This window comes from Bombina bombina, chromosome 4 (genome assembly GCF_027579735.1).
Source record: "Bombina bombina isolate aBomBom1 chromosome 4, aBomBom1.pri, whole genome shotgun sequence".
NCBI lineage: Eukaryota > Metazoa > Chordata > Amphibia > Anura > Bombinatoridae > Bombina > Bombina bombina.
In genome coordinates, this window is record NC_069502.1 from 186,776,294 (window position 1) to 186,798,226 (window position 21,933).

Here is a 21,933-nt window from a genome sequence, read left to right on the forward strand (position 1 = left end):
TCACACATGTGGAGTTACCTAGGAGTCACAACTGATTAGTTAAAATGCTAGTCTGTCAAAAGAGCTGAAATAAGGGGTCAGTTTGCAGAGGCTTAGGTACAAGGTAATCACAGAGGTAAAAAGTAACATAATTTATGTAAGAACTTACCTGATAAATTAATTTCTTTCATGGTGGCGAGAGTCCACGAGCTTGTTACTGATGGGATATACATTCCTACCAGGAGGGGGCAAAGTTTCCCAAACCTCAAATGCCTATTAATACCCCTCCCACCTCACTCATACCTCAGTTTAACGTATAGCCAAGTTGGTGAGGTGTATAAGGAAAGCATAAAAAAGAGGAATAGGATAAATAATGTGCTTTATACAAAAAATCATAACCCCAAAACAATGGGTGGGGCTTGTGAAATCTCGTCACCATGAAAGAAATTAATTTATAAGGTAAGTTCTTACATAAATTATGTTTTCTTTAATATAGGCGAGAGTCCACAAGCTTGTTACTGATGGGATATAATACCCAAGATGTGGAAGTCCACGAGTAACAATAAAGGGAGGGATAAAATTAAAAACAGCTATTTTTGCTGAGAAACTATTTTCAAAAAATAATTAAGTTTATTTAAAATTCAAAAAACTTAAATTATAGGCACTAGAATCAAACTGAGACAGCTGCCTGAAGAACATTTCTACTAAAAGCTGCTTCTGAAAAAGCAAAAACATAAACATGGTCAAATTTAGTAAAGGTATGCAAAGACCAAGTGGTTGCTTTGCAGATTTGATCAACTGAAGCTTCATTCTTGAAGGCCCAAGATGTGGCAACTGATCTAGTAGAATGAGCTGTAATTCTTCGAGGAGGAGACTGGTCCACCTCCAAATAACCTTTGTGAATCAGAAGTTTCAACCAAGATGCTAAAGAAATGGCAGAGGCTTTCTGACCTTTTCTAGAACCAGAAAAAATAACAAATAGACTAGAAGTCTGTCTGAAATCCTTAGTAGCATCAACATAATATTTCAAAGCACTTACCACATCCAAAAAATTCAAAGATCTTTAAAGAGTGTTCTTATGATTAGGAGGACACAAGGAAGGAACAATAATTTCCCTATTAATGTTAGTAGAATTCACAACTTTAGGCAAAAATTTGAAAATAGTCGGCAAAACTGCTTTATCTTGATGAAAAATCAGATAAGGAGACTCACAAGAGGAGAGCAGACAATTCAGAAACTCTTCTAGCAGAAGAGATTGCCAATAGAAATAACACTTTCCAAGAAAGTAGTTTAATGTCCAAAGAATGCATAGGCTCAAAAGGAGGAGCAAGAGTGGAAATAGCCCCAACAACCTTAGGGACTGTTTCCAAAAGTTTCAAATTAGCAATAGGCAAAGGATACAATTTTTTAAACCTAGAAGAAGGGTTAAAAGAGGTACCAGGTTTAGACCATTCTTTACCAATCACATTAGAGAGAGCATCTGGAATAGGAAAAACTTCAGGTGTAATAACAATAGTCTTAAATACAGAATGTAAACTATTACAAGATTATCATCAGGAGGTTTAGACTCCTCAATACCCAAAGTAAATAAAACTTACTTCAAAAGTGAGCAAATGTGTAAAATTTTAAATAAAAACAAAGATTTATCAATTTCTGTCTCTGATATAGTATCCTCTGAATCAGAGTAACCCCCATCAGTAGAAGCTACATCAGTATGCTGTCGGTCAGTACAAAAGTCACTAGACTTAGGAAAAGTTTGTAAAGTTCTTTTACGTTTATTTGAAGGTGGAATAGCAGTCATAGCCTTCTCTATGACTGCAGCAAAAAAAAATCTCTCATTTCTGCAGGAATGCCTTTTGCATTAGACTGAGATGGAATAACAGTGGATGCATTGGTATTCATAGAAATATTATCAGCATGTAATAATTTATCAAACACTGCACTTAGAGAGGAACTGGGCTTTAATATGCTTAGAAGCGCCTTTCACTGAAGAAATCAAGCACATCTTGCTTCACCACCTCCTAAGGAAGCAAAGTTTTTAAAACTGAGGTATGAGTGAGGTGGGAGGTGTATTTATAGGCATTTGAGGTTTGGAAAACTTTGCCCCCTCCTGGTAGGAATGTATATCCCATCACTAACTAGCTTGTGGACTCTCACAATATATATGAAAGAAACAGTATTCATAAATCTAAGGCTCAGAGACAGTCCAGCGGACTCCGGGCCGGTGCTAGGATTTTTGGCCACACAGGCGTGGATACATTTTGCTGCCCCCTCCAATTACATACCATCCCATTGCTAGTTAAAGGGATATGAAACCCAAATTTGTATATCATGATTCAGATAGAGCATGACATTTTAAGAAACTTTCTAATTAACTGTGTGTGTGTGTGTATATAGATTTATATAATATAATACAGGTGGCCCTCGTTTTACAACGGTTCAATTTACACCGTTTCAGAATAACAACCTTTTTTTCCAGTCATGTGACTGCTATTGAAAAGCATTGAGAAGCAGTGCATTTATTAAAATAGCCAGTAGGTGGAGCTGTCAGCTTGTGTTGCAGCAAAGTCAAGCAAGCTGAAATTAATCAGTTTAACCAGACCTGAGCTATCGAGCAGATTTCAAAGAAACAAGATCTTCCTGTCTATAAATCAGTCTAGATTGGAATGCATAGAAAGAACTGTTTGCAGAAAAATGCAAGTGAAGTCTGTGTTGTGATTATTTTATTAGGTTTATAATGCTGTTTAGCAAATGTTTTTGTTCATTTAACTTAGTTTAATTATATATTCTGTGTTGTGTGATTATTTTATTAGATTTATAATTCTGTTTAGCATTTAAAGTCTTCATTTCAAAGCTTTAAAAATAATGTGTTAGGTGTTACTTATGACAATTTTGAGAGGGTCCTGGAACCTATCTCCCTCACTTCCCATTGACTTACATTATAAACTGGGTTTCAATTTACAATGGTTTCGATTTACAACCATTCCTTCTGGAACCTAACCCCGGCGTAAACTGAGGGCTACCTGTATATATATATATATATATATATATATATATATATATATATATATATATATATATATATATATATATATATATATATATATATATATATATATATATGCAAGAATCTAGAAAAACAAGCGCACAGATACACTTTTCATAGTGCAAATCAATTTAATACCATAAAAACATATTGCATGCATTCAACAATTAGGAATGTATCCTACTCACAAAGGTAACCCCAATCATATGAGGTAAGTTATAGCAGTCGGATCCTTAAAGTGTCCCCACTTATTACTGGCAACAAGTCCCAATGAGGTAGGAGAGTCTCCTTGTTGTTAATGTCCCCAGTACAGTTCAAAGTGGATAGAGGTAGCGGTAAGTGTTGTCAGAAAGTTCCGGTTAATCTTACCGCTCCTGAAGTAAACAGTCCGGTCAGAGGCTGATAGATAGATAGACGCTGAAGACAGTGATAGCGTGGATCTGTATAGCAGCGTGTAAAACAATGCTCCTGTTCGGCGTGTGGTTCACAAGTGACGTAAGGTGGGCGTGGCCTATATATGTATATATATATATATATATATATATATATATACACACACACATATACACACACACACACATAGCTAAAAAAGAGAGACTCAAAGGATATCCAATACTATCCTTTGAAAGAGAGGATATGCAGCAATTCTGACAAAGTAAGAGTCCAGAACAAGAGTCAACGTGTGTGTGTGTGTGTGTGTATATATATATATATATATATATATATATATATATATATATATATACATACACACACATACACACACATATATATAGGGATGTGCAGTCATGGGAGGCAGGGGAGGCAGGGCCTCCCCTGCCATATTGGGCAAACGTTAATTACATTTTAATAAATAAATACAATTTAAAAAATCACCATTTTTTTCCTCCCATGTAATGCTATAGAGAGGCAGGTACAGGACCGCTTCTCTCCATAGCACTACATGGGTCATAGGAAAATCTGTGCTGGAGCTCCACCTGTGTGCTGTCAAGATATCAGCACACACAATTGAGTCCAATAGGAGGCATCCCTCTTAATGCCTCCTAGCAAGGGAGCCAATCAGAGATGGTCATGTTCTCCTGGTGATTGACAGCACCAGGAGAACGTGACCAGCGATGTTTGACTCCCTGCGCATGGTCAAAGCAAGGACAACTGGCGGGAACTGGGAAGAGTAGAGAGACTGCTGTGCATCCATTCCTGTTGTCCTGAGCAGCCTTCAATTTCTTAGCTAGAGTAACTATCAACAGCTGCTGCCTTGGCCCCTGCCTGAGGAACCGTCCTACAGGGAACACTCCTGGAAGTCAGTGGAGTACTTTGGGACCGGGGGAGAACCGGGACTCGGTGCAAGACTACAGCTATTGAGGTGAGGAGGTAATGGATAAGAGTTTCTGATTTGAGTAAGGGTTTAATAAAGATCATCCACCGTTCCCTCTCCTGAAGCTGGCACACTAGAAATAAGTTTTTTTTTAAAACTGCACTCCTACAAATAACCAATGTCCCTGTGCTATTAGTACAACTGCTGAACTACAACAGTAGTCTAGCAGCAGTGCTAATAGTGCAGCGACATTAGGGGATGCCGGTTGTGCTACATCTGTTTTAAATGTTATTACTAGTGCTGAGCACTGCTGGGGGGTTTTTGTCCCCAGATAGTAGCTTTTGGGGGTATAATGTTCCCAGCCACTGCTTCCTCTTAAACTACGGCTGATTCTAAGCAAGCTGCAGCTTCTCTCACTAAAGCCAGTCCCCTCCCCTTCCTCCCGGAGCACAGTGCAGTCAGCCTCTAACATAAGGCAGAAAACGGACAGCAGCTTCATTTATAGCTTTAAATCAGTGAACCTAGGTAAGAGGGCAATAAGGGTGCTGCACAAAGTATGGTCTGCTCATAACATTAAGAGTTTCTTTCATGTGCACTGCGATGTGGGCTGAGCAGGATTGTAACCAGGCTCTTTACTACAGTTCCCCAGCACAGCACAACACGGATTTGTTTTAACCCCTAGTGTGTTAAGATGCTATGCTGGCCAGCTTTGATATTTCTCATTTTCACCATGCTCTAATTTTGCATGGTTTATCTCTAAAATTGTTTAATAAGCCTCTTTCAGCTCCGTGTGCATTATAAAACTGATATTTCCTTGTGTACCACTACCCTTCCTTAAAGAGACAATAAACAACATATATATATATTATTTATTGCACTGTAATAATATAGATATATTGCTTATTGTCCCTTTTAAATATGAGTACACAAGGAAATTGTTTTAGAATCTACACAGAGCAGAAAGAGGCTTATTACACATTTTAGAGCTTAAACCATGCATGTAAAATCAGAGCAAGGTGAAAATGAGAAATATCAAAGCTGGCCAGATATCTTAAACTGTCTTAATCAGATTTATTAATCATTGTTCATGTAGATATTTTGGATGTTTATAGGAATCATGCAGAATATATATCACTCAGATGTGCCAATTGCCGAGATAGGATATTGCCTGAACAAATGCCATGGAATTTACTATATTATAAGTGTTAGTAGATTTACAAACCAAGTACAATTACATATACATTATTTACTGCATAGTTGCATACTGTATTTCCAGTGAGTTAGAAATCCTGGCTTCAATAATGCATTTTTCCAAACAGTGACTTGCTTTTAATGCTTATGCTATTGAAGGAACATTGCTACTTTTGTCAGAGTTTGTCTTTCCTATGCAAGTATGCAGGTCTTACTGGCAACTCCCTGGCTGAGGGGAGCTCAGTTTGTGGAGGTTTAGCATGTACTATTTTCATTATAAATTTGCTGCCTTTTTGACAGCAGGTTAGTTTCTCAAAGCTTTTGATGGTTATTAGCTGGTAATAGCCTTTCCTCTCATAGTTTGAAGGAGATATTATACAACCATGGCCTGCTTTTTAAAGAAATTATTTTTCAAAGGAATTATTGCAAAGAATAATGCTGAACTTAAGCTCAGTGAATTGGTTGGTAAACAAGTCCTGTGTTTTCTATGGGAATTCAGTATCAGTTCAAAGTAATCTATGAGCAAAGTGGAGCTTCTAAAACAAGTTATATGGCATTTCATGCCCTCAGACTGGTCAGCTTTAAGTGTAATATACTGTTTATTAGGTTTATGGTGGAAATGAATGCACCCCTAAAGCAGAGCCCTGGTTAAATACAGGAAACTAAAACCTCTGGGATATTCTGTCCACTTCCTATTGTTTGTTGTGGAATGAAGATATAACCAGTTTTTAACAAATAATTCCAAATGTACTTGCATTTGGGCTTTGCTGAATGCAAAGAAAGTCTCCCCACTAACCAAAGCAGATAGAAAAATATCAAATTTGATCAGAAAAACTTCTCCCTCCATTTTAACAGTTCTACAAATACAGTATAAATAAGATCAATCCTCAATACATAGGTTAAGGGGAAAATCACTATAAATTTCCATTTAGAAATATGGTTGATAAAAAAAATCTTTGATAAGAACTAACTCCTATGTCTATAATGAAAATATGGCTGGAGTGTATCCTGCAATTATGACCCTGCAATATATAGCACTGTGTGTGTATGTTTATATACTGTAAATAAATATATATTGCTGCATATCCTTCAACAAAATATACCAAAAGAATGAAGCAAATTTAATATTAGCAGTTAATTCGACCTGCAACCTGCCAATTTAACCGTAAATTTAAGCTGCCTCTGTTGGGTTCATATATGTGCCTCACTAGCCTCTGACGTCACTGCACGTCACTGTTTTATATATATAATATGTTATATATATATATATATATATATATATATATATATACACACACACACACACACACTCATACACACACAGACACACACATTCAAGCATAGATATTCACAGACTCGCATACATGTACCACAGTACCAATACATATAGACCTGCAGAGAAAGGGTAACAGCATTCGCCAGAAATAATCACTATCATTTACAGACCTTATATGTCTTCCTTCAGCATCACCAGCAGCCGGGATCACAATTTTCATTTGCAGAGCAGGGTCTCAGTCTGCAAAAGCCCACGCACAGGCTAGCACTGTGCTGTGCGTGGGCGCGGGATTTAAAATGTCGTTTTCCTTTAGAGCAAATAGCAATTTCGTGTGCGATGCGCCGCTGCTCCTATTGCACCCGACCAAATTGGATCAATATAGAGGGAGGCGGAGCCGGCTCTGAAGCCAGTACAGATACGGTGGGAGAGTTGTTGGAGTGCAGTGCCGGGCACCAACACTGCTGGAGGCCTGTGGCTGCGTGCATAGTTGCAATGGTGTGGGTGGGTGTGCCGGAGGGGGCAGTGTTGGTTGGGGTCAGGACTCTGGGGGGGGGGGTGCTATGCGCTGCCTCTGCTTGCACGGCTAAGCCAAAAAAGATAAGGAACAGGAACATAAAGTAAAAAAAAAAATTAAAAATCAGGCTGCTCTAAATTGCGCCCACCTGCTGAGGCGCCCTAAGGTAGTTGCCTAGATCGCCTTATACAAGCCGCCGGCCCTGAGCGGACTACCACATCAGGGAGACGCTGACTGCCTACATACATTAAAGGGACAGTATACAACAATTTTCATATAACTGCATGTAATAGACACGACTATAAAGAATAATATGCACAGATACTAATATAAAAATCCAATATAAAACCGTTTAAAAACGTTCTTAGAAGTTTCCAGTTTAGCTCTGTTTAAAAGGTTACTGAAACACCCACTGCAAGTGGGAAAAAGCAGACACTCCCCCTCCCCCTTCCTTTGCATATGAAAAGACCCTTTACACAAAGAGAAGCAAGCTGGAGTAGGTATATGTCGGTATAATTTTCACTTTATATACATTTTTTACAATTAGAATTTACTCATTTATATTGCACTATTACCTGTGTCCTGGACGTCTTGATTTATCCAATAGGGGATGCACCACATGCCCTATGTAAGTTATTAGCCGCATGCTCGCGTGCTGTTGATTTGAAGCCACTGTCGGCTTCTATTCAAACTACGCAAGTGCAGTTCTACAGCAGATCCCACCGCAGCTTCATGTAAACAGTGAATCCTAAATTGCACAGTGATTCACAGTTTACTGCTGCAGTCACGGCAGCACATTTTTTCACAGCGGGAAACCCCTAACACCCCTAATAGTAATTGAAACATGTGGCTGATTAATTTTTTTATTTATGTTTAATAACCTTAATGGGTTTTAATAGAGTAAATAAAGGGGAATAATTGCAATCTGAGGACCAAACCACAAAAAGCAAGATATGAAAATAAAAATAAATAAAATTATTAAGACTTACTTTGGTAATTGTAATGAATTGCTTGTTTGCATTGTGTCTCTTTGAGACTACTGTTAAGCGTTATATAAGACTCTTGCACAGTGACAATCAACTTTGAAAAGTTAGTATCCAATTTTTTAATTCATTAAACTAAAATGCTTAATTTAAAATCTGAATTACATTTGTTTACTTAATAGTTACAATTTTAAATTGTATTGTGTTGTTAGATTCATTAGGGGTGGTGCACTGCTATTCGGAATAATATATTTATGAGGTAAAGTAGGGGGCGCTGATAGCGATTTTAGGGAACCAAAAGAAATGGTGTCCATCAATTGTTTGGAAACCACTGATTTAAAGTGACAGTGTACTGTAAACTTTTCTCCCTTTTAATTTGCTGTCAGATATCCATTTAACCTGTTGGAGTGTATTAAATTATTTACAAGTAGCTAATTTACCTTTATTTTTACATTTGAAATAGCTATTTATTCTGTTGTATCCCAACCTATACTAAAAATATAAATACTTAAGTGTTGGCTATAGAAAAACCTATGAAGACATAGCCAGCATAATAAATTACAATCCCTGCAGGGATAGGAGAAATAACTAATAAAATGTTAATTTTCAGTTGTTCTCTCTAAGTATTGGGCTCTAGTATAAAGACAGAAATGAGCTAAGGAAGCATTCATGTACATCATAGCCCATTTTTATTGGTTGTGGTTTCAAATAACAAAACTAGCTATTTCATATAAAAAATAAACCTAAAGGGGCAACATATCATACTGCTGGTATAACACATCACTAAGGGGAGACCAATTTTACAGTACAATGTCCTTTTAAATCTTTCTATACTGTGCCAGTTACCGCCCCCCCCCCCCCCCATAGATGTTAGCAGCTGCACTATCTGTGTTATAGAGCAGTTATACTATTTCAGCAACTATACAGAGCTACATTATTTTAAGTTACCCTTGTCGCCTGGTGGGCCAACTCTTCCAGGTCTTCCTGGAGCACCTTTTTCCCCCTTGTCTCCGGTATCTCCTATAGATAAAATATATATATAAAACAACATCTATGAGAGGGATCAACAACATATTTATGACAGGATGGCATAGAATCATCACATTTAACATAACAGTAAACAATATTTATATATTTCCTTCAATTTTACAACTTTTTCTATCACAACAAACTATGGCAACATATGAACTTAATCTTAATGATAGGTTATAGGTTATATAGTCTCTTATTCAGTTGGAGAACTGAAAGTGTCTTGAAGAAAACAAAAAACTTGTAATTTTGCAATTTGTTCCCAAAACATTATTGGAAGCACTGCTGTTGGGAGGGCAGGTCCTGCAGTAATGAGGTTAAAGTGATCTTGTAATTGATTTATTTTTTGCCGCAAATGAGATTTCACCTCTAAAAACCGTCTGAATATAAGTTATAGTGAGTAAAAAAACTTTTGCCAGTCTAATATTTAGTTTAAGGGACATTAAACCCAATTTTTTTTTTCTTTCACGATTCAGACAGAGCATACAATTTTAAACAACATTCCAATTTACTTCTATTATCTAATTAGCTTCCTTCATTAGATATCCTTTGTTAAAGAAATAGCAGTGCACATGGGTGAACCAATCACAGGAGGCACCTGTGTGCAGCCACCAATCACCAACAGTTAAGCCTATCTAGATATGCTTTTCATCAAAGAATATCAAGAGAATGGAGCAAATTAGATAATACCGTAGAAGTAAATTAGAAAGTGGTTTAAAATTGCATGTTCTTTCTAAATCTTTTAACAATGGTTAATTTTGCTGCAAATGCTAAACTAAAGTGCAATAAATTAACTACTAGTGATACAATAATGATTATAATTATGTTAAGACAGTGAACAGACAGAGCATTGTGTGCAATTTGGATTTTTCATTCATGTCCTGTCTTGCTATAAAAACTTATATTGTAATAGAATTGTAATAAAGCCAATGTAGGTTAAACGTTAAAATACTGTAGATGTTAGGCTAATTGCACAAGTCCAGATTTAAGAATACAGATGTTCTGCAACAGAAATTTGCATTGCCAAGTTTGCCACAGTCTGACAATGTTTGAGAATGACTGCAACATATCACTGTATAGTGCATCAGTATATTTCTCCACAAAAAACTGAACTGCCTGTGTTTTTAACTGGAGCGAGGACTCTGGGTTATGATATGCAAATGGAGTAAATAATGTCTCATCTTTTTTGCTTCAAATATCTGTTTTAAACATGGATTCCTCTCAATGTAATTTATATTAAGACTGGTTTGGATGCCGAAAATTACCTTTTGCATGCAGCAAATAGGAATTTGTCTTGCACTAAGGGGGCCTAATAAAGTAAAAACAGCTGTGCTCATATGATTTTTCTTGCTGTGCTCTTTAACCTCTGCTTGTGCATAAAAGTGGTCTAGGGCAGTATTAAACCTGCACGAGGGGAATCTGTATTTAGATATGGTTCAGATATTTGAAGCAAAATTGACTGTCTTTACTTAATTTGCATATCCTTACCCAGAATTCTCTGATCCACTGATAGTTCAGGTGTCCAGTTAGGGAGGAATGAGAACAGGTTTGAAAACCAATGGTATAAAACAGCTCTACATCTCTTAACAGGTCAGATTTTGAGGATATCTGAACTAGAGCACAGGTGAAATAATGAGCTGATTAGTAAACATGGTTATTTTACCTGCTCTCACCCAAGGTAATCCTGAAAATCTGGCCTGTTAGGGAGGCTGAGGACAGGTTTGACAAACCAGTGATCTATACCAGTTTAGTTATGGGAGTTGTCCCTACCATACAATAAAGTAATCACTTACTATTATTTTAATTTTAAATTCAAAAAGATTGCTCTTAAATGGACGTACAAGTCAGATTTAATATGCACTGCAGTGCATTTCAGATTTGACAGTTTGCACTTTTGCAACACAACTCCATTGAAAAAATGCTTTATGTGACAATGTATCTTGTGCATGGGGAGCATCCATATTGTAAGCCATGTACACACAAGTCCAGGGCAGCTGCAAGCAAAAGAAACATTTTCATAAAACGTCTGATAACTTTCCTGAGAAGGATTTTAGTAATTGAAAGTGAATTACAAAAGTGTTTAATCACAAGTATAAAATTCACTATTTAAAACTTGAGGTTTATGTCTATTTGACTTATTTTGTGCAAACAATAATGTAACATATGTTGTTGTTTGATATATCACCATCATTCATTAGTATAGAGCTGCAAAATTCCGTAGAGCTGGGTACATAGATAGGGTATACAAAGAGATAGAATTGTGATAAGTTACAAAATACATATACTATATAGAAATGTTCTGGGGGGTTTTTATATGCAGTTATGTGTGCGGTGCAATGGGAGTTAAAGGGACTGTCTACTCCAGAATTTTTATTGTTTAAAAAGATAGAAAATCCCTTTATTACCCATTCCCCAGTTTTGCATAACCAACAAGGTTATATAAATATACTTTTTACCTCTGTGATTACCTTGTTTCTAAGCCTCTGCAGACTGCCCCCTTATTTCAGCTCTTTTGACAGACTTTCATTTTAGCCAATCAGTGCCGACTCATAAATAACTCCACGGGAGTGAGCACAATGTTATCTTTGTGCACACATGAACTAGCACTGATATAAGAGGTAGCTTTCAAGGGCTTAGACATTAGAATATGAGCCTACCTAGGTTTATCTTTCAACAAAGTATACTAGGAGAACAAAGCAAATTTGATAAAAGTAAACTGGAAAAGTTGCTTACATGGATACTAAACCCAAAATTTTCATTTCATGATTCAGATAGAGCACGCAATTTTAAGCAACTTTCTAATTTACTTCTATTATAAATTTTTCTTCTTTCTCTTGCTATCTTTATTTAAAAGAGCAGGAATCTAAGCTTAGGAGCTGGCCCATTTTTGGTTCAGAACACTGGGTAGCACTTGCTAATTGGTGGCTACATTTACCCAACAATCAGCAAGCCCTACCCAGGTGATGAAACAAAAATGGTCCGGTTCCTAAGCTTAGACTCCTGCTTTTTCCAATAAAGATAGCAAAAGAGTGAAGAAAATGTGATAATAGGAGTAAATTAGAAAGTTGCTTAAAATTGATCTGAATCATGAAAGAAAAAAAATGGCTTTAGTATCCCTTTAAAATTGCATGCCCTATTTGAATCACTAAAGTTTAAATTTTACTAGACTGTCCCTTTAATAATAAAGCAGTGCATTGTGTTTGCGCTGCACAAGGTGTTAAAGGAACATTATAGAGCAAAAAGTACCTCCTCTCATTTGTAAGAGCATGTCATTTTAGCACAACCGGCTCTGCAAGTCTTTGTGTTTAACCCCTTTGTGGACTACCCAGCAATACATCTGCTATTGCTGATTGGTTTAATGGCTGTGTCTGGTAAGGACCAGCAGTTCTCTGTGGCTCCTCAGTGGTACTTTAACTATGTGTTTAACTCATCTGCAGGGTCAATAGTGCTAAAATTATATGCTCCATAATTTTTGTACTATAAGGTACCGTTACTGTTAATCAAGCAATTGGGGGTATTTGGGTTAACAACAGCAAGGACTCCAGTAATGTAAGGGTTAATAAGGTGCGTGTAAAGGCTATAACAGACCATTTTATATCTTTCTTCTGGGAGTCAGACAGTTTGTTCAAAAAGGTCATTATCACCACCTTGAAAAAAGTGTAAATTTTAACGACTGCAAAAATAACACGGCCTGGTTAAAATGTGATGTTAAAAAGGTAATGCAAAAAGCCTTTTTAATTGCTAAATTCTTTTAGTGGCAGATCCAAAGTCTTTTTTTAAAAGCTTTTTAGTTAAAAAACAAACAAAAAAAAAAACAACAATAAAAATATAAGACTGCTTCTACAAAAACAATAATGTGCAGCTCCCATCTGTACACAGTGTCTTGCACTGCTTCTATGAAAACGAAAACAAAAATATCCTGGGAACTATCTACAGCTATGATATTTGGAATAACTATAATATACATTTAGGATATAAGCCTACGGAGAATGGCTAAAGCCTACTGTAATTAGCATTGGACAGAGCAAAAATTGTATTTACGTCAATAGTCATAACAAGCTGATTTAATGTAAAGTAAGATAAAAGGCAACAGTATAGTGAGAAGGAAATTTTGCACCAACACTGTCAGATCATTATAGATTTAACCCTTAAAGGGACAGTCTACTCCAGCATTTGTATTGTTTAAAAAGATTGTCCCTTTATTACCCATTCCCAAGTTTTGCATAACCAACATGGTGATATTAATACACTTTTTACCTCTGTGATTACTTTGTATCTAAGCCTCTGCAGACTGCCCCCTTATTTCAGTTTTTTGACAAACTTGCATTTTAGCCAATAAGAGCTGACTCCTAGGTAACTCCACGGGCGTGAGCACAATTTTATCTATATTGCACACATGAACTAAGCCCTCTAGCTGTGAAAAACTGTCAAAATGCACTGAGATTAGAGGCGGCCTTCAAGGTTTTAGAATTTAGCATGTGAGACAACCTAGGTTTAGCTTTCAACTAAGAATACCAAGAGAACAAAGCAAATGTGATGATAAAAGTAAATTGGAAAGTTGTTTAAAATTACTTGCCCTATCTGAACCTTGAAAGTTTAATTTTGACTAGACTGTCCCTTTAAAAACCCAAAGTAAATACAAAGTAAAAGTAATCTCTGGAAGGGCAGTACACAGCGGATCTTGAATTGAACATGGCTATTCACATGTACCACTCTTAATTGGCTCAGTGGTAATGTTCAATTACGGTCTTGTAATGTTTTTTTAACCTATGATAACAGCTGCACTCATTAACCCCTTAACGACCAAGGACGTGCCAGGCACTTCCTACAAAAGTCTGGCACGTCCTCTGGGATTTCAAGCGCTGGAAGCGATCATGATCGATGATCTTTTTTTTGAGCAACCGATGCAGAGAGAGACACTCTGTGGCCCTTTCTGCATCGGCGAGTGATGGTGACGATCGTTGGTTGCGTGGGAGAGATAGCAGGGAGGCTGGTGGGCGGCCATCGCTGGAGCAGTTCCTGTTTCAGCTACAGAGAGGTCCGGTCGCGAGGGATATCGCTACACTATCGACAAATTTTAGTGAAAGGGAAGGAGGGAGAGGGTGGGTTATAAGTGTTGGGAAAGGGATCTGTGAGGGGGAGAGGAGAGGGTATTAAGGGGGGCAGCTACACTACAGAAAAAAATGGGTTTTATTTATTTTTTTAATTAAAAAAGCCAATTTTTTTAGCAAACTGGGTACTGGCAGACAGCTGCCAGTACCCAAGATGGCGGCAAAAAGGGAGAGGGTTAGAGAGCTTTTTTGATGGGGATCAGGGAGGTTGGGGGCTAAGTTGGGATCCAACACTTCATTAAAGATATATATATATATAGATATAGATATAGATATATATATATATATATATATATATATATATATATATGTAAATATTTTACTATTGGCAGACTTTCTGCCAGTACTTAAGATGGCGGTGACAATTGTGAGGTGGGGAGGGAAAAGAGCTGTTTGAGGGGGGTCAGGGAGAAATCAGGGGGTGGGATGTGTCAGGTGGGAGGCTGATCTCTACACTAAAGCTAAAATTAACCCTACAAGCTACCTAATTAACCCCTTCACTGCTGGGCAGTGTGGTGCGCAGCGGCATTTAGCGGCCTTCTAATTACCAAAAAGCAATATATAAGTCTGCTATTTCGGGGCAAAGGGGATCCCAGAGAAGCATTTACAACCATTTGTGCCATAATTGCACAAGCTGTTTGTAAATAATTTCAGTGAGAAACCTAAAGTTTGTGAAAAAGTTAATGATTTTTTTTTTTATTTGATAAGCATTTGACCAAATGGGCCTAGATCAATACTTTGGGTTGTCTACTAAAAAAATATATATACACATGTCAAGGGTTATTCAGGGATTCCTAACAGATATCAGTGTTAAAATGGAACTAATTTTGAAAAAAATGGTTTGTAAACAGCAAAGTGCTACTTGTACTTATTGCCCTATACCTTGCAAAAAAAAGCAAAGAACTTGTAAACATTGGGTATTTCTAAACTCAGGATAAAATTTAGAAACTATTTAGCATTGGTGTTTTTTGGTGGTTGTAGATGTGTAACGGATTTTGGGGATCAATGTTAGAAAAAGTGTGTTTTTTATAGTAAATTATAAGATATGATGAAAATAATGGTATCTTTAGAAAGTCCATTTAACGAGAAAAACGGTATGTAATATGTGTGAGTACAGTAAATGAGTAAGAGGAAAATTACAGCTAAACACAAACACTGCAAAAATGTAAAAACAGCCCTGGTCCTTAATGGTAAGAAAATTGAAAAACAGTCTGGTCACTAAGGGGTTAATAAATTAAACTAAAACGTTACACTTATTTCTTAATATTTATTGAACTAATATAATTAAAAAAAAAACTGCATATTATTCTAGAGCATTGGTTTGCAAACCTGTTCTCAGGCCTCCCTAACAGGACAGATTTTGAGGATATCTGAACTGGAGAACAGGTGAAAATAATCAGCTGATTAGTAAACACGGTTATTAACCTGCTCTAACCCAAGGTGATCCTGAAAACCTGGCCTGTTGGGGAGGCCTGAGTACAGGTTTTAAAAACAGAGTTCTAGACCAGTGGTTTTCAAACCTGTCCTCAGGCTCTCTAATAGGCCAGATTTTCAGGATTACCTTGGCTGACAGCAGGTTAATAACCATGTTTACTAGTCAGCTGATTTTTTTCACAAGCTCTTAAATTAAGATAGCCTCAAAATCTGGCCTGTTAGAGAGGCCTGAGGACAGGTTTGAAAACCCCTATTCTAGAGGTAACCTTTACTACTGTAAACATTATTATGTGTAGTATTTGTTTAGGGTTTAGCGTCCCTTTAAAAGTAGAGTAAACACCTTGAGATTTTTATATAAAATGTTTAGTTATGCGTAAATGAAACAACTTTACAATATTCTTTTATTGTTTATTTTGCCCCCTTATCATGTAATTTAGCTCTGACAATTTGCTTTTTCTAATTGTCAGAGCTGGAAATGCACCCTGCTGATTTCACAAGGCTAACCCTGATACATACCGTATCTTTCCATAATTGGATTTAATAGATAACAGTTGCAAAATAATGGATCTAATGCTAACATATTGAGCCTCGCTTGCCTTGTCTGTAGACTCAAGCTTGGATTGGCTCCTCCAAATAAGGTGAATATATGGTGGGTGGAGTTCAGCTATTGAAAAATAATTGCAGCAAACAAAATGTTCATTTGTTTTAAAAAAAGGTTTAGACTTGTCTGATATGCTATTTTACAGCAAGACAACAGAAATGTATTGTAAATACAAGGTGTTTACTGTCCCTTTAATATTTGTATTGTGAACATTGGCACAACCTTGCCAGTATACAGCTGGCGAGATGAATTTGTGAGACTTGCAGAGGTTAAAGGGACAGTCTAGTAGAAATCAAACTTTCATTATTCAGATAGGACTTTTAATTTTAATCAACTTTCCAATTTACTTTTATCATCAAATTTGCTTTTTTCTCTTGGTATTCTTAGTTTAAACTAAATATAGGTAGGCTCATATGCTAATTTCTAAGCCTTCGAGGGGTGCCTCTTATCACATGCTTTTTAAATCTCTTTTCAATACAAAGAGACAGAAAGTACACATGGGCCATATAGATAACACTGTGTTCAGGCACAGGGGGTTATTTAAGATTTAGCACAAAATAATGCTAAATTTAAGACAATAGATAATAAACAGTCACAGTCATGTGATCAGGGGGCTGGAAGAAGGTTCCTAGATACAAGGTAATCACAGAGGTAAAAACATAATTTATGTAAGAACTTACCTGATAAATTCATTTCTTTCATATTAGCAAGAGTCCATGAGCTAGTGACGTATGGGATATACATTCCTACCAGGAGGGGCAAAGTTTCCCAAACCTTAAAATGCCTATAAATACACCCCTCACCACACCCACAATTCAGTTTAACGAATAGCCAAGAAGTGGGGTGATAAGAAAAAAGTGCGAAAGCATATAAAATAAGGAATTGGAATAATTGTGCTTTATACAAAAAAATCATAACCACCACAAAAAAGGGCGGGCCTCATGGACTCTTGCTAATATGAAAGAAATGAATTTATCAGGTAAGTTCTTACATAAATTATGTTTTCTTTCATGTAATTAGCAAGAGTCCATGAGCTAGTGACGTATGGGATAATGACTACCCAAGATGTGGATCTTTCCACACAAGAGTCACTAGAGAGGGAGGGATAAAATAAAGACAGCCAATTCCTGCTGAAAATAATCCACACCCAAAATAAAGTTTAATGAAAAACATAAGCAGAAGATTCAAACTGAAACCGCTGCCTGAAGTACTTTTCTACCAAAAACTGCTTCAGAAGAAGAAAATACAACAAAATGGTAGAATTTGGTAAAAGTATGCAAAGAGAACCAAGTTGCCACTTTGCAAATCTGATCAACCGAAGCTTCATTCCTAAACGCCCAGGAAGTAGAAACTGACCTAGTAGAATGAGCTGTAATCCTATGAGGCGGAGTCTTACCCGACTCAATATAGGCAAGATGAAATAAAGATTTCAACCAAGATGCCAAAGAAATGGCAGAAGTTTTCTGGCCTTTCTAAAACCGGAAAAGATAACAAATAAACCAGAAGTCTTTCGGAAAGACTTAGTAGCTTCAACATAATATCTCAAAGCTCTAATAACGTCCAAAGAATGCAACGATTTCTCCTTAGAATTCTTAGGATTAGGACATAATGAAGGAACCACAATGTCTCTACTAATGTTGTTGGAATTCACAACTTAGGTAAAAATTCAAAAGAAGTTCGCAACACCGCCTTATCCTGATGAAAAATCAGAAAAGGAGACTCACAAGAAAGAGCAGATAATTCAGAAACTCTTCTGGCAGAAGAGATGGCCAAAAGGAACAAAACTTTCCAAGAAAGTAATTTAATATCCAATGAATGCATAGGTTCAAATGGAGGAGCTTGAAGAGCCCCCAGAACCAAATTCAAACTCCAAGGAGGAGAAATTGACTTAATGACAGGCTTTATACGAACCAAAGCTTGTACAAAACAATGAATATCAGGAAGAATAGCAATCTTTCTGTGAAAAAGAACAGAAAGAGCAGAGATTTGACCTTTCAAGGAACTTGCGGACAAACCCTTATCTAAACCATCCTGAAGAAATTGTAATATTCTCGGTATTCTAAAAGAATGCCAAGAAAAATGATGAGAAAGACACCAAGAAATATAAGTCTTCCAGACTCTATAATATATCTCTCTGGATACAGATTTACGAGCCTGTAACATAGTATTAATCACAGAGTCAGAGAAACCTCTTTGACCAAGAATCAAGCGTTCAATCTCCATACCTTTAAATTTAAGGATTTCAGATCCTGATGGAAAAAAGGACCTTGAAACAAAAGGTCTGGTCTTAACGGAAGAGTCCACGGTTGGCAAGAGGCCATCCGGACAAGATCCGCATACCAAAACCTGTGAGGCCATGCCGGAGCTACCAGCAGAACAAACGAGCATTCCTTCAGAATCTTGGAGATTACTCTTGGAAGAAGAACTAGAGGCGGAAAGATATAGGCAGGATGATACTTCCAAGGAAGTGAAAAATGCATCCACTGCCTCCGCCTGAGGATCCCGGGATCTGGACAGATACCTGGGAAGTTTCTTGTTTAGATGAGAAGCCATCAGATCTATTTCTGGAAGTTCCCACATTTGAACAATCTGAAGAAATACCTCTGGGTGAAGAGACCATTCGCCCGGATGCAACGTTTGGCGACTGAGATAATCCGCTTTCCAATTGTCCATACCTGGGATATAAACCGCAGAGATTAGACAGGAGCTGGATTCCGCCCAAACCAAAATTCGAGATACTTCTTTCATAGCCAGAGGACTGTGAGTCCCTCCTTGATGATTGATGTATGCCACAGTTGTGACATTGTCTTATCTGAAAACAAATGAACAACTCTCTCTTCGGAAGAGGCCCTCCAGCCAACTCTAGATCTGAAACACATTTCAGAAATGCTGAGCCTTGCTGTGTTAACTGGGACACGGGAAAGAAAAGAATCTCTTAGCAGGAGGCCTTAACTTGAAGCCAATTCTGTACCTTTCTGAAACAATGTTTCTGAAACCAGAGATTAAGAACGGAATTGATCCAAATTTCTTTGAAGAAAACGTAATCTGCCCCATACCAGCTGAGCTGGAATAAGGGCCGCACCTTCATAGGTACTTAGGAGCTGGCTATAGGTTTCTATAAGGCTCGGATATATTCCAAACTGGAAATAGTTTCCAAACTGATACCGCTCCTGAGGATGAAGGATCAGGCTTTTGTTCCTTGTTGTGAGGAAAGGAACGAAATGATTATTTACCCTGGAAAGAAAGGGAAAGCAAAGTTGACTTAGAAGACATGTCAGCATTCCAAGTTTAATCCATAAAGCTTTTCTAGCTAAAATAGCTAGAGACATATACCTGACATCAACTCTAATGATATCAAAAGATGGTATCACCAATAAAATTATTAGCATGTTATAGAATAATAATAATGCTATAAAATTATGATCTGTTACTTGTTGCGCTAAAGCTTCTAACCAAAAAGTTGAAGCTGCAGCAACATCCGCTAAAAATATAGCAGGTCTAAGAAGATTACCTGAACATAAGTAAGCTTTTCTTAGAAAGGATTCAATTTTCCTATCTAAAGGGTCCTTAAATGAAGTACTATCTGCCATAGGAATAGTAGTACATTAGCAGGAGTAGAGACAGCCCCATAACCTTAGGGATTTTTGTCCCAAAAAACTCTAATCTGTCAGATGGCACAGGATATAATTTGCTTAAACGTCTAGAAGGAGTAAATAAATTACCCAAATTATTCCATTCCCTGGAAATTACTTCAGAAATAGCATCAGGGAGATAAAACACTTCTGGAATAACTACAGGAGATTTAAAAACCTTATTTAAACGTTTACATTTAGTATCAAGAGGACCAGAATCCTCTATTTCTAATGCAAATAACACTTCTTTAAGTAAAGAACGAATAAATTCCATCTTGAACAAATACAAAGATTTATCAGCATCAACCTCTGAGACAGAAACCTCTGAACCAGAAGAACCATTATCAGTATCAGAATGATGATGTTCATTTAAAAATTCATCTGAAAAAAAGAGAAGTTTTAAAAGACTTTTATGTATACTAGAAGGAAAAATAACAGACATAGCCTTCTTAATGGATTTAAAATAAATAAAATCTCTTATGTTATCAGGAACACTCTGAAAATTAGATGTTGACGGAACAGCAACAGGTAATGTAACAGTACTAAAGGAAATTTTATCTGCATTAATAAGTTTGACATGACATGCAATACAAATAACAGCTGGAGAAACAGATACCAAAAGTTTATAGCAGACTTAGCTTGGTAGCTCCAGCACTGTGCAGTGATTTTCCTGTAGTAACTTCTGACTCAGTTGCAACGTGGAACATCTTGCAATATGTAAAAGAAAAAAACAACATATAAAGCAAAATTGATCAAATTCCTTAAATGACAGTTTCAGGAATGGGAAAAAAATGCCAGTGAACAAGCTTCTAGCAACCAGAAGCAATAAATAATGAGACTTAAATAATGTGGAGACAAAAATGACGCCCATATTTTTTAGCGCCAAAAAAGACGCCCACATTATTTGGCGCCTAAATGCTTTTGGCGCCAAAAATGACGCCACATCCGGAACGCCGACATTTTTTGGCGCAAAATAACGTCAAAGAATGACGCAACTTCCGGCGACACGTATGACGCCGGAAACGGAAATAGAATTTTTGCGCCAAAAAAGTCCGCGCCAAGAATGACGCAATAAAATGAAGCATTTTCAGCCCCCGCGAGCCTAACAGCCCACAGGGAAAAAGTCAAATTTTAAGGTAAAATATGTAAAATTAAAATGCATTAACCCAAATATGAAACTGACTGTCTGAAAATAAGGAAAGTTGAACATTCTGAGTCAAGGCAAATAAATGTTTGAATACATATATTTAGAACTTTATAAACAAAGTGCCCAACCATAGCTAGGAGTGTCACAGAAAATAAGACTTACTTACCCCAGGACACTCATCTACATATAGCAGATAGCCAAACCAGTACTGAAACGAGAATCAGCAGAGGTAATGGTATATATAAGAGTATATCGTCGATCTGAAAAGGGAGGTAAGAGATGAATCTCTACGACCGATAACAGAGAACCTATGAAATAGACCCCTTAGAAGGAGATCACTGCATTCAAATAGGCAATACTCTCCTCACATCCCTCTGACATTCACTGCACGCTGAGAGGAAAACCGGGCTCCAACTTGCTGCGGAGCGCATATCAACGTAGAATCTAGCACAAACTTACTTCACCACCTCCATCGGAGGCAAAGTTTGTAAAACTGAATTGTGGGTGTGGTGAGGGGTGTATTTATAGGCATTTTAAGGTTTGGGAAACTTTGCCCCTCCTGGTAGGAATGTATATCCCATACGTCACTAGCTCATGGACTCTTGCTAATTACATGAAAGAAAAGTGTATTAATATAACTGTGTTGGTTATGCAAAACTGGGGAATGGGTAATAA

General features: G+C 37.1%; 1 protein-coding gene across 4 annotated transcripts in view; it reads right to left on the minus strand.

The window, feature by feature from the left end:
- The window catches only part of COLEC11 (collectin subfamily member 11), a 116,522-nt gene that overhangs the window by 72,652 nt on the left and 21,937 nt on the right, over positions 1–21,933 (minus strand). For all 4 annotated transcript variants that reach the window (XM_053709718.1, XM_053709719.1, XM_053709720.1 and 1 more), the window contains one exon: positions 9,253–9,324. In XM_053709718.1, the coding sequence (XP_053565693.1) occupies positions 9,253–9,324 (72 nt within the window). The remainder of the gene's footprint in view (positions 1–9,252; positions 9,325–21,933) is intronic.